General features: G+C 46.3%; 4 protein-coding genes across 4 annotated transcripts; 3 read left to right on the top strand and 1 right to left on the bottom strand.

Annotated features, from left to right (window-relative positions):
* The first annotated feature begins 435 nt into the window (after positions 1–435).
* Positions 436–2,001, top strand: BBOV_III006100 (Thioredoxin family protein). The gene has a single exon (XM_001611689.2). It carries the CDS (start codon positions 677–679, stop codon positions 1,919–1,921), a length of 1,245 nt encoding a protein of 414 aa, XP_001611739.1. The 5' UTR covers positions 436–676; the 3' UTR covers positions 1,922–2,001.
* Positions 2,002–2,136: 135 nt separating this feature from the next.
* BBOV_III006090 (Alpha/beta hydrolase family protein) lies at positions 2,137–3,631 on the top strand. The gene is made up of 3 exons (XM_001611688.2): positions 2,137–2,304; positions 2,342–2,489; positions 2,524–3,631. The coding sequence occupies exons 1-3, from the start codon at positions 2,248–2,250 to the stop codon at positions 3,579–3,581; spliced, it is 1,263 nt and encodes a 420-aa protein (XP_001611738.1). The 5' UTR covers positions 2,137–2,247; the 3' UTR covers positions 3,582–3,631.
* Positions 3,632–4,624: 993 nt separating this feature from the next.
* BBOV_III006080 (variant erythrocyte surface antigen-1 beta subunit) lies at positions 4,625–8,776 on the bottom strand. The gene is made up of 10 exons (XM_051767023.1): positions 8,567–8,776; positions 7,693–8,523; positions 7,176–7,655; positions 6,890–7,087; positions 6,597–6,848; positions 6,228–6,539; positions 6,142–6,180; positions 5,506–6,081; positions 5,185–5,391; positions 4,625–5,076 (listed from the first exon to the last, which is right to left on the bottom strand). The coding sequence occupies exons 1-10, from the start codon at positions 8,724–8,726 to the stop codon at positions 4,745–4,747; spliced, it is 3,387 nt and encodes a 1,128-aa protein (XP_051623461.1). The 5' UTR covers positions 8,727–8,776; the 3' UTR covers positions 4,625–4,744.
* Positions 8,777–8,988: 212 nt separating this feature from the next.
* On the top strand, positions 8,989–13,321 carry BBOV_III006070 (variant erythrocyte surface antigen-1 alpha subunit). The gene is made up of 3 exons (XM_001611686.2): positions 8,989–9,142; positions 9,249–9,314; positions 9,354–13,321. Exons 1-3 carry the CDS (start codon positions 9,019–9,021, stop codon positions 13,259–13,261), a joined length of 4,098 nt encoding a protein of 1,365 aa, XP_001611736.1. The 5' UTR covers positions 8,989–9,018; the 3' UTR covers positions 13,262–13,321.
* The last annotated feature ends 53 nt before the right edge of the window (positions 13,322–13,374 follow it).

Genomic DNA, 13,374 nt, shown 5'->3' with positions numbered 1-13,374 from the left:
TAGATAGTCATTAAAAACATATCATATTTGCCAAACAAGCAGTATTCTCTGGCTCCGTTCTAGACATGAATAACTGCGTTGCACATGTTTGTTTACATAGTGAAACACCTCAGCGTTTCTCCATAACCAAGTAGTATTACCGGTAACTCTGTGTACAACAGCAATAAATACTATTCGCAATAAAGAGGAATGTATAAGGCAGAAGCAGAACCAAATGTGTTGTCTAAATGTGTAGAATGTACTAAAAACGAGATAAGCAACTATATCCCTCACTTTTCGTATTTGTATAATATAACCTAAATGTTAATGAAACTACCAAAGTGTGTCGTTACTTTTGCAGGTCACTGATGCACCTGGCACACCTACAATATCGTAGAACCTAAAATATAACAAGAAACATTATACACCCATAATATTCCCCGTATATTTTAGATTGAGCATAATTTGTGCTATAGACTGCATGTGTTAAACGTATAGTGGAACACGGAGGAGTGTTACCGCCTGCTCCTATTGGCCTTCTTTAAAGGGGGACGGTTCCACATCTCAGTAGTATTTTCTACTGACGATTGGGCTTTTTAATATAAATAGTCCTTTCAGTACACCTAAACACCCCTGTGTAGGATAGACACTGTCAACGGTTGGTATACACCCTCCTAAAGAGACATCGGAACTCAAGATGAAGGTGTATCTAAAGTTGCTACACTTTTGCTCAACGCTAGCTGCGTTGTTGCAACCATTTACTGCGAATGCAACTTTGCTAGTAGATCCCATGCAACATGAGTTACAAGTTGGCAACGAGACCACCTTCGTTGCAAAGGTCAAAGTAGCCAGGCAAACCACATCAACCGCTGCCTTCTTCTACACACCCTCTGACAGTGGGATTAAGAAGTTGATTGACAAGGAAATTGATGTCGTCAGTCGTGACCTAAAGGGAATATTCACCATTGTTGCTATTGATTGCAGTAACAGAACGCTCAAATCAATTTGTGAAGCTGAATTAGGATCAGGTTACAAAACGCCTATTCTTCGTGTCTATCCTAAATTGCCAGTACCTGCGTATAACTACAGTGGTGAATTGACCAGTGCCAAAGTCAAACGTGAACTGGTTAAACATGTTGCATCTCAGGTTGAAATCATTAACTCCGGCAAACTACCGGATTTCATGGGCAAATTCGAAACCATGCCAAAGGCACTGCTATTTAGTGATAAAACTGGACCTAACTACATGTACAAGGCACTCAGTTTGGCCATGGACAAGAAACTGCTTTTAGGTTTCGTCAACGTTGATGAGAACCCTGAACTTAAAACAAGATACAAAATCAAGTCATTACCTTCGTTGATTGTTATCAAACCCGATACCAAGGTTGACCGCTTTGAAGGTACATTTGATTACCAATCCATGTTCGATTGGTTAAACGTCTACGCCGAAACATTTCTGCTCGGAAGTGGATATGATGTTGGTAACACCAAAGCCACCAAATCAAAACCGTGGTTACACGACCAACTGCCACAACTCACAATAGAATCTCACATGGATATTTGTTTCAACAAGTCACATGGATTCTGTGTGATTTATATGGTGAACGGTAAAATATCGAACGAAGATCGCCAAATGATGATCGACCTCAGCTCAAGGTACACAGGCCAATTCACAGGGAAATGGATGTGGATGGACCTTGAATCTGAAAAAGGATTTGCCGAAATGTTCAACCAGATAGGGGAACTCCCATCGGTGGTCATTTTCAACCCTAAGAAACGACTGCGCTATATGCTATTCGACGGCCAAGAACCAGTGACACGAAAGGGTATTGAAGAGATGCTAGAAAAGGTGCTAGGAGGTGATGCAAGATTCACCCTTGTAAAGGGTGATAAATTGCCTAATTTCGCGCCAATTGATTCCGCGAGACATGACGAACTATGAATAGGTGTCTTGACATCGGCACACACCTTTACACATTGCCGTATTTGTTCCATTTCAAATACACACATACCGTACAATTTAGTCTGCGTAGCTACATCTTAGTGAAAACGTCTGTTCTGTGATTGTTGACCACAGTAACAAGCGCCATGTGCACGGCCCCCAGAGTAGACACACTTGCGTGACCACTTTCCACAACAGCATCCAGTCCCATAGGTTTCGAAATCTACATCTGAGCGTGTATCACGCCATGTTTCACGTGTACTTATTGCGCTAAATACGCGCTAATTTATTTTAACAATACAACACACTTGTACTAACAAAGCAAGATGGGACAAACGCTTTCAATCGGCAACTCATTTATTTTCCCAGCTCCACCGCCCTCTGTAAGTGACAATGAAGCTGTTTTTAACATCTATACAGTACACATCCCAATTATACGAGCTTATATGGATCCCAAAGCGGTTTGGATATGATGCAGAGGGAAGCCGGAATCCGACACCTGGATCGTTTCCTGTGCTCTATCTACCGTCACCTGTACCTTCTAACACGATATTGATCTATCTACATGGTATGTTGATTCATGTGTGTAATATATTTCCCAGGAAACTCATGTGATATTGGCCAGGTGAAGCCAGAGTTACGGCTAGTCGCCCATGAACTGAATGTCAACATTTTGGCGGTGGAATACCCTGGATATGGAGTGTCACCAGAAGTTTCTGTGGCAACGGGTGAACTCATCAACTGCCGTGTACGTGCAACCTTCAATTTCCTGTTGTCACTTGGAGTAAACCCTCACTCTATTATCTTCTTTGGCAGATCTATAGGAACAGGTCCAGCGGCCGCTTTGGCTGCTGAATTCAAGAAAAGGGGGATACAGTGCGGCGGAGTTATTTTGCAATCGCCATATATATCTATACATCGTATCATTGAGGAATATTTTGCGTTGGGTACCTGGCTGGTGAACAACTTCTGGGATACTGAAAAGTCACTGGCTAATATGGGACCTCAAACGCCCCTATTGATCATCCATGGTCTCGCTGACGAAATAGTACCGGTGTACCATGGACAGACCTTGTATGAATCATACAAAAGTGACATCAAGATGGCAGATTTCCAACCGAATTCGAAGCACAATATGTACTCTATCATCGACGATCTTTGCGTGCCCATTGCTAAATTTTTGAGCACCTTGAGTCTCTCCAGGAATACAGGCCCAGTAAATATCAAGTTACCTCAATGGTGTCTCTATAGCTGCCAAAAGCTAGTTAGTGGTCAAACAATAATGGAGCGCAACAGACGTAACGCTAGAGGTGGACACGAAAAGCAGATTTGTTCAGCGCGATCCGATAATAGATCAGCCAGACGTATATTTTCCAGGAATTACTCAATGAATGATAACACTTATGTCGCTGTCAAGGATGTTGACCTGTCAAAAAGAACTATCTTGAAGCCAACAGCAACTGATGGAAGTAGACCAAACAGTGCACGTTCGTTGTTAGACAGTCCCCAATCTGATGGCACCCGTCAAGTCAATCGCAAAGTTTCCAAAACAAGCTTTCAGTCTTCGCTTCATGATTTATGCGAAAGCAACGCCATTACTAGTGATGACATATCGGATATAGTAAACGAGGCTATAGTAAGAACGACGTCTAACGCTTAATTCGTGCTCAATGGAATCAAAACTGTTAATATATGGATACACATATAGCATCCAGAGCAATCGTAGTAGATGTGTATGGGCAAAACTGTAGTGTTAATGCTGTCTAGAGTGCTGTACGTGAATAGCGACTATATCTCAGTGATTTGGCAACATTGTGTAATTCAATGAGAGGGTCTAACATCGCTCCATATCTGGTTTTAGCCCAACCAATGCCATATACAGGGCATCACAACATCATAGCTGTTCGTATAGCACTTATTGGCATGTTTATTTGCGACTTTGATCTGCATTGGTGTGGTCTAGAATGGCTACTGAACAGTCAACTTTATTATTGTCTTTTTAACCAGTAGACGGTAATGAATTAGTCACATTGCTTTGCTATAAGAAAGCCACCAGCATACCGTTGGACTCGTAACTTCAAATAAGCCTTTTACAAAAAAGAAACAAATATAAGTAATGTAACCACCATATTGGACACAATTTAATGTGATGTGTAGGTGGTATCCGGAGAAACATCTCAAAAGTGCAGTAGTGAGAGTATACCTGATGGTATAATACAGAGTACAGATTATAGCAAAAAACACGTTGACATGTTGTTCTGTTGTGGTTTGATTAGCGGACACAGGGTTATAGATTAGTCCTACGGCAGGGGTGTCATATTGGAATGTGCATATCACGTCAATATTCACTAACCGTATTGACGCTATCAGTAAAATTATAGTAGTTCCTTGGCACATTTCCAGCACTATTAGTTATTTCTCTAGAATGTCATTGTGAATTCCATGTAATCATTACAGGAACTCTTTTATAACTGAGTGCTACAATGTGTAGCAATACTGTCCATGGGTTGCTATTTCATGTGCACCTGTTATGACCAGTATTGCAGTACCAGCTATGTCGTGGTGAGTCTTGGAATTATTTCTACTGGAGTTATCTATAGTAGTGATTATATCTACTGTAGTTAACTCCACTATTGATTGACTCTCCTAGACATCATCTACACTGTGGTCATCTCTGCGATAGACTACGGATCAACCAAAGCTATATATTCACTAAAACGCTTTCATAGGCATGATAGAACTAAAACATTACAGTGCCATAAGTATAAAAGGATATTAACCACGTGTAGTGCCAATCAAGTACTGTTATAGTACCCCTGTCAATTACTTCCCACCAAAGAACTCCAATATACCCCTCCCCTTCTTCTTGCCCACCATCAGTACCTCCCATGGACTCAGACTGCCCTTCCTGAACCATCCTCTACAATGCGACCTCATATGTGTCCAGTCCAGTGGCCATATGGCTCCAAAGGCCAGGTACACTACCGCTACTAGCCAGGCCAAGGTCAGCACGAAGATCCAGGGGAGCCTGGTGGTGTAGATGAGCTTATTGATTTCATAGTGAAGGCCACTAGTGGCACCCTCTTTCTTGAGGTGGTCACCATTTAGGACCTTTGTCAGTGTAGTCAGGAAGTCGTGACACTTCTTGCTATCACCTACTACACCATTTAATACCCCTAGGGCACAGTTGCGCCGAAGGCGCCCTTATAGAACTTTTGCCAACTATACAGCTACACTATCCATACTACTATACTACAACTTACCTCCATCCTTGTGCAACGCCTTTACATCACCATACCCAAAGCCATACCTGTACAACACCGGTAGTACCCCGGTACATGATACGACAGAGGCACATCCACAGACTCCTTGATTAGCACCTCCACTACCACCACCAGATGGACATGGATCACCATGGGATCCTTTTTGGCACTCTCCACTATCACTACATCCAGCACTTCTTCCCGGACCTACTACACAATTAATCCATATAACTATTGTTGCGCGCCACCGTAACGGATATTGTAGCGCCGAAGGCGCCTCTATACCTATACGGCGCGCCCCTATATAGCACTGAAACATACCATTTTTACACCCATCATTCCTACAATCCACCTTCGTGAACTCCTCCTTCAACTTATCCAGCCCCTCCTCGAACCCCTCTATCAAATAGACCAACCATGACAGGTAGGTCCCGGCCATCGCTGGACTCAACTGGCCATACTGCTGGCCACTGAGGGGGCATAAGTATGGGCCGTTATTAGTACTATATAAGGTCCTTAGGGAGACATCAATGACGGTAGAGTGGATGTCTGCCGAATCAACGCTAACACCACTGAACTTATCCAGTGCCTTTATCACTTTATCACCACTACTACTACCCATATTGAGAGAAACCTGATTTAATTCGCCTTTCATTAAATGCCATAGACCATTCGGTTTAAAATCCCACGATTGAAATCCCCCAATGTAGACTATATAGTAATAGAACCCAAAGAGGTCACCCAGGGTCCGTGGCACCGTGGGAGTAATACATGCCAGTAGTCTCAGTAGTACCACTAGGGTGCCTTGACAGTGTACTGGGTCACAATAGTACTCCAGGAGATAAGATAGTGTATTCCCAGTGCAGTGGACAGGATATGTGCCAGGACTTTGGCCTACTACACGATTAGTCCATGTGACTGCCAAAGGCGCCCTTATATAACTAGGGTGGGACGTACCTCCTGTCAGTGTCCCTGTCTTGTGCGTGTCTTTCAAATCTGTGCATACCATGAGTCACTGTGATTACTATAGCCCTATTACTTACCCTTAAAGTGATTCACTCTGTTCGCTCCACTGCCTGTGACATCCTTGCTCCATCCCATTGGAACAGGGCAGTGCATAGGCGGTTTGCCGAAATGTCCCAAAGGAGAAGTTTCCTTGGCTTCTAGGTGGTCCTCGATGGAAGGATAATCCTGTTTACCGCTATTCAGATCTTTGCCGGTCGTCATTCCACAATGCAACCCAGTCACTGTATCACACAGAAATGCCATAAGCGGTGAACCTGAGCCTGTACCACTACCTGCTGCATTCTGTAATCCACAATTCTTGCTGTGGTCATTTCCATTGCTTCCCGTACCTACTACATTATTAATCCATATGACTATTGTGGCGCGCATATTATCATGTTACTCACCTTGACATATCCATCTGGTAGTACTGGTGGTACCAACTCCACTACCATACCTACAACTCTTCCAGCCCAGCACTACTGAGCTCCCTCCTCCTCCTACGGCCGCTATCGCGCCCGCTCCACACTGCTTCCTCAGGAAATAGAGCTGGTAGAAGCAGTGGTAGACATATACCCTCAGTTGGTCCAGGCACTGGGCGGCCGAAAGGTCCATGTCAAACCCATATAACCCATTGGCGTACATCCCATGGAGGGGGCCTACACGTAGTGTCACTGACTGGTGCTACTAGGGTACTTACCAAAGGAGGACACTTCCAGGTGGTACCCGCCGTAGCAGACTTGGCCGGCCTGGAGTTCTCCGTTGGCGGAAGATGCTGATGACTGTCCAGAAGTATCTGATGCGTGTTCCTTTATATTTTTAGGATCGCATCTGTGATTACGGTCTTCCTTATGTTGTTTGCACCTCTTGTCAGCACCAGCAGCAACTCCTCCGGCACCTACTACACCATTAGTCCACATGACTACCCCTAGGGCACTGTTGCGCCCCTGGCGCCCTTATATATAGCACTAGACTAATGTACTTACCTGTCGCAGCACTGCCTGTATTCGTCACTTCCTTTTCTATGGTCCCCTGGATACCGATGAGGACCAGTGGGCAGTAGCCACAGGCGGCCAGTAGGTAGTGGGTAATACAGTCTTTCTTGAGGGTGGTACTGCCACCACTGGTAGTACCCTCTAGTGTGAGTGTGTCACTCTCCATCTTTCCTTGCATCCTCTCTACCAGTGCCTTGTACCCCTGACTATAGGGCAATGCACTAAGCCAGTATAGGATCTCACGGATAGTGCGTGGTTTCCTAAGAGAGGGAGTCTCTTTCTTGGTATCACTAGTGGCCGGCTTCGCCGGCGTCACTTTATTGGCCCCGGCACTGCCTGCCCTGAAGTACCCACTGGCCAGGATGTGGAGTACCAATAGGGGGTACTCCTTACAAATGTCTTCAGTACTCTTGTCCTTGGCAGCACTCTGTGCAGTACTATAGATACTGCTGTAGTACTCAGCTACACTCTCTAGGGTACATTGGTACTACAGAGGAGGTGGACTTACTAGAACTAGCATTACCATTCTTGAATTCCTGCCACTTTATGACATTTTTATCAGGTTTATCTCCTTTCAAAAGTTCTTGTAAAAATGCTCCACCTTTCCCTTTATTCAACCTATCCAGGTCGTAGCCCATGGCCGCCATGAATGAGCCGAGACCAGCACTCTCACTAGTCAATGTTTTCTCCCTCCACCTCTCTGTGCCACCAGTCCCCTTCGCTGTTAGGAACCCCAACTGACTGAGTCCACTCCAGATGAGACATACTGACCCTAGGAAAATACGGGCCAGGAGGTGGACCTTAGTGGAGTCACTGGATAGGGTGGGCCAGTAGTATTGTCCTTCAGGGGGACTACTGGGAGCACCAGAAGATCCAGTCTTTTTGCAGTAGGCCGACTGGTAGCATTTGTGGCCAGTGGCACTGGTACCACACGTGCTACACTGATGACAAGGAGTACTAGGAACACCGGTACTACAACAGTTACCACCACCACCACCACCTTGACAATCACACTTCTTCCCTATACCCTCTGTTCCCTTAAGACAACACTTATCCACTTCCCCTTCCTGCCACCCAACCCACTTCTGTAGTCCCAGTGCCAACTGGTCTATCAGTGTCCTTATGACCTCGGTGCCACCAGCATTAGTAAAGGTGGTACTCACAGTACCACTCTCACCACTAAGGAGTCCCAGGTCCTCTAGCACTGGGTTGACTATGGACTGTTCTTCTAGTAGGAGTATGTCGTCCCAGTTCCTCTTAGGGCTAGGACCAGGGGACCCCGGGCACCTGGCGTCGTACAGTAGGTCCTTCACTGCCTTGGCCAAGTAGCACAGACAGTCTGTGTGGTCGTGTGGGAGCTAGTGTTAGTGCTATTGACTTACGGGGGCCATTACTAGTGCTTGCTGGCGGCGACTGCTTCGCCGCCACGTTCTTCTTACCATCCTTACCAGTAACCCTCAGGACCCAGTCAATGGCCTCCTTCAGGTTGGTGGGAGCGTCAGTCAGGGACGCCTTCGGCGTGAAAGTGATTGAGGCGGCCATTGTTTACCACCCCTTGTTGAGAGAGTGTCCAGTGAAAGTCAGTGGTAGTCAAGGTCAATGTATCGGGGTGGAATCCTATATAATACAGTGGCGCCTTCGGCGCGACAGTGTCCTAGGGGATTCCACTATAACAACGGGATCATCTCCAAGGCAGTACCTGGTGGAATCCCCTAGAATAGTATGCGCGCCACCAATCTACGGGCGCGCTCAGTATATATAGGATTCCACCCCGATAGCCACTCCACTGCCTCACCACTGTGAGTACTGCTGAGTACTCCTAAAGGCACTGACAATGGCCGTGAATAGCACTTTCACGCCGAAGGCGTCCCTGACAGAGGCTCCCACCAACCTGAAGGAGGCCATTGACTGGGTCCTGAGGGTAACTGGTAGGGATGGTAAAGCATTGAGTGATGGAGGTACGTTGCTGTAGACATGTAGATAGTACGCGCGCCGTATTGATGCTCCCTGTCAGTGCCCGTTACAGTGGCGCGCCTTAGTGCTATGGAAATCATTATTGTACAGAATGCATATGTGGCCTGGCGGCGGCAGTGACTGACCTACTGCAGTCAGTAGAACTCGAGTACTATGGTAAGTACTCAGTACTCTAGTACTTCAGCACCATTATAGGTTATGAGGGTGATGTCAAAGAAGGCATTACTGACAGTAGTGGCAACGACAATCGCGCCAATGCTGAAACAGTCAAAGGCCACCTTAATGGACTCTTCTCCCTAGTCCAGGGACTAGGTGGCACTGCAGTGGTACGGACCTATATAGACCAGCTGGCACAGGTACTCAGTGCACTCGTTGGGTGGAGTAGGATAGAGAAGTGTAAGAATGGTGGGTGCGAGGGTGACAAGGCGAAAAAATGTACAAGGGGTCGCAACAGTGGTCACAGCAAATTCAGTTGTTGCTGCGGCACGGGTGATACTCATAATCCTGGTATAGAATGTTGCAAAGGCACCAACTATAAGAATGGCGTCTGTGCCAATGGCTGTTGCAGTCATGGTGGCAAAGGCTGTAAGTATATAGATGAATTAGAAAAGAACTTGTGCAATGAGTGTGAATGTATTAAGGGAGGCAGTAGTAGTCACCTGGGCAGGGGGTGTACAAAGTGTAAGGATAGTGGTGATCCTAAGCATACGTGTAAGTGTGGTACTAGTGGTACCTGCAAGGGTCCTGACAAGTGTCAATGCGCTAAAGAAGGCAAATGCTGCAAGTGTTCTTGTAAGGATTGTAGGGGGTGTAAGGAAAACGCAAAGTGTAGTTGCACCACCGAGAAGAGCATTACGCTCATCAGAACGACTTACGGAGAGGCTAGCATGAAGAGCTATATGTCATCATACTCAAATAACAATTACCTAAAGATAAAGAATACTATAACCACCTGGAAAGATCTTATTAGTAGTGCTTCTAATCGCCACCAATGTGCCCGTATTTTCCTAGGGTCAGTATGCCTCATCTGGAGTGGCATTACTTATATGTATTGGACGGGCAAGTGGCATGGGTCTAGTCCCCGATGGAACAACCACATCCTAGATGGCAGTGGTCTAGATGATGGTACACTGTTCCAATGGCTTCAGGCCTTAGGGTTCCCTAAGGATATGCTTAATAACAGTGGCCCTGGAAATAGGTTGGATGGAATTATTAACGATGAGGTTATGGAAAAACTGTTTCTAGGGTTTAAGGAGCCTGACTACAATAGTGCCAGGGACGGTTGGGGTAACACAGCCAGAAATCCAACGAGTATGAATTATCCTGGATTTATACATACTGCACATAGGGATTCATTTAACAATGAAGCTAAAGTGTTCCCTAATGGCACTGACACTAATCAACACAAAAGGGGTGCTCTCTTCAAGCTCTACATTCTATCATGTGCCTATTTCACTGGATTGCAGAAGAAGCCTATTACTCAGAATAGTACCCCTAAGAATCCCAAGACAATCCGGGAAATCCTATACTGGCTTAGTGCATTGCCCTATAGTAAGGCATATCCAAAGATACTGAAGCACGGCAAGGAAAGGCTAGCAGAAGTACTCAAGAAGCCCGGAGACACTGCCCCTGTCTCCGACAACGAACATAAAGAACTGAAGTTTTACCAAGAAAAACTTTGGGCTCCCATTACCGTCCATGAATTCAACCTGTTTGCCCACTTCCAAGCAGTGACTCAGTACTGCCCGCTGGTCCTCATAGGTATCCAAGGAGGATTACACAGTGCCACTAAAGGCACCAAGGAACCTCCTATCCACTCCCTCTATGCCAACACGGAGTGCAACTTCACCTATCCCACTGTGTCCATCCAAGCATACAACCAGGTGGTCCACTACATTAGGGCTCTATTCTACCAGTTATACTTCCTTAGGAAGCAATGTGCTGTTAAAGTGGCTATGGGAGGGAAATGGCGTGAATGTAGGTATGGCAAGGATGTGGTATCCAAGGGGGTTATTAGCTGGATGTGCCTGGGGTGTGACCCCATGGAACATGATAGGAAAAGTAGGGTAAATAAGGTAAAGGAGGAGTTGAGAAAAGTAGTGCCCCAGGGGAATTCAGGGGATCTTCCAGAGGCATTAAAGGACCTACTAGAGAAGATTGGTGAAGTAGTGGTACAATTGGGTAATGCCCAGGAGAGGTTGGATAGGGGAGAGATTGATCTAACAGGAGTGAGGAAAGCACTAAATAATGCAGTACCAGTGGATAATTGGACGAGGCCATTCAGGACTGTACTAAAGAAGGTACTAGATGAATTGGTGAAGAAGAAGGTGAAGGAACTAGGGAAGGCGGGTGGACAAACGCATGATGGGCAGACATCACAGGCAATAAATAATGCTAAGAAGGCACTGGAGACGGCTGACAAGAAAATAGAGAGTGGTGGTGCTGGTGTTGATGGATGTAAAAATGCAGTGAGTGCCGCTATCGATGGGTTACACAAGGTATTGGAAGCATTGCTTCTATTAAAGGATACATCGACAAGGCTCGACGGTCACAAAGAGGCACTTTTAAAAGCCATTAAAGAACTCATCTCCATCTGCAACTCTCCCAAGTGCAGCGCATGTGACCAACACTCTACCAAGTGCGGCCAAAAAGCAGAGTCCACTATCTGTGAGAAGTGCCTCCAACCCACTACCACTGGTGTCCCCTCCCCCCTCCAGGCATTCCTCGAGGACCGGTTACCAGGCTTTAGTTGTCAAGAGGTACCTGAGACCGAGAACCCAGACTATCCGCTTGCTGCATCCCACCTATGGCACTGTAATGGCTCTGGCCAGTGCTGCCCACTGCCAATGGGTTTTAGAAATAACTTCCAGGACGGTGTCACCAATACTGGTCACCGCCTTTATGGTCTACTGTACTTCTTCAGTAACGAGAACATGATGCAGTCGTGTGTTTATGCATTGGTGAGAGTAACTGCAGCACTCAGTGCCACGACACCACAGGTACTGGGTGATGTCTTTGGGTTCTTTAGGGGGGGTGTAGGAGAGAAGGAACAAGGGATGATCAAGGACCAGAACAAGAAATGTGATCACAGTAAACCGGTCGCCGAGAAAAGGGATGAGGACTACTTTTGCGGCTGGTGTGCCTCTGGGTTACGGGATGTAGTGAAAGAGATAGAGTGGATTCCAAAGGGGGATGGAACGGATGGAGGGAAGTACAGGGAGACTGTCGGTAAAGCACTGATAAATATTAAAGGTGATAAGGACACCAGTGGTACCAAACAGACAGGCACTACCTCCCTCTCACGACTCACTGAGAACTGCCAGTACCTCTCTCCCCTAACCGGTGAACTCTATACCGCAGTGAGTGCCACATTCGGAGGAACATACCTCTCATGGGTACTGTATCTATCAGATGCACTTGAAGGTGGATTGAAGTCACTCTCTGAGGCATTCCAACAGATTGAATGCCGGGGCTGTAGAGACTGTGACCCCAATAAGTGCAAGAAGGGAGAACACGGACAGGGAAGTGGACAGTGTGGATGCCAATCAATCGTATCATGTACCGGGGTGCTACCAGTATTGTACAGACATGGCTTCAGCTATGGTAACCCATTCAATCTGGAGGGGTATGAACAGAAAGAGGAGGAGGATTTGCAGTTCGACATAGTGAACAAACATAATCCTAGGCATTGTCATGAGTTCCTAGATAGCCTGAAGAAGGTAATAGAGAACGCTGAGAAAGACAAGCAGGACCCCTCTCAGCAGGACAAACACCCCCTCACCAATCTCCTCACCCAGGTCGGCCAACTCCAATACGACATACGGCTCCCCTGGATATTTGTTCTGACCCTAGCCTGGCTAGTAGCGGTGCTCTACCTGGCCTTTGGTGCCCTATGGCCACTGGACTGGACACATATGAGGTCACATTGGCTAAGGGGTGGAGCACACCAGTGGCAATGTATGTGGTATAAGGTGATGACGGGGAGGAAAGGAATGGAACTGGTGGAGTATTTTGGTAAGGAAAGGATGGGAGAAGTGAAAAAGGACAATAGTACACTAAGGACAGTATTGTTATCCGGAGCAAAGGGTTGGGGTGCTGGGTAGTGCCACTGACCCCTGGGAATATAAGATACATTTGCCATTGGAGTGCTAGAGGTCAAATACATAGTACCGATAAGCCGGTTGTCTATTTGCTGAACCAATACGTTGCCAGATAG

The sequence above is a fragment of the Babesia bovis genome, chromosome 3 (genome assembly GCF_000165395.2).
Source record: "Babesia bovis T2Bo chromosome 3, whole genome shotgun sequence".
Taxonomy (NCBI): Eukaryota; Apicomplexa; class Aconoidasida; order Piroplasmida; family Babesiidae; genus Babesia; species Babesia bovis.
Note: the sequence above shows the minus strand (reverse complement) of the source record. Positions and strands in the feature narration are given on the sequence as shown.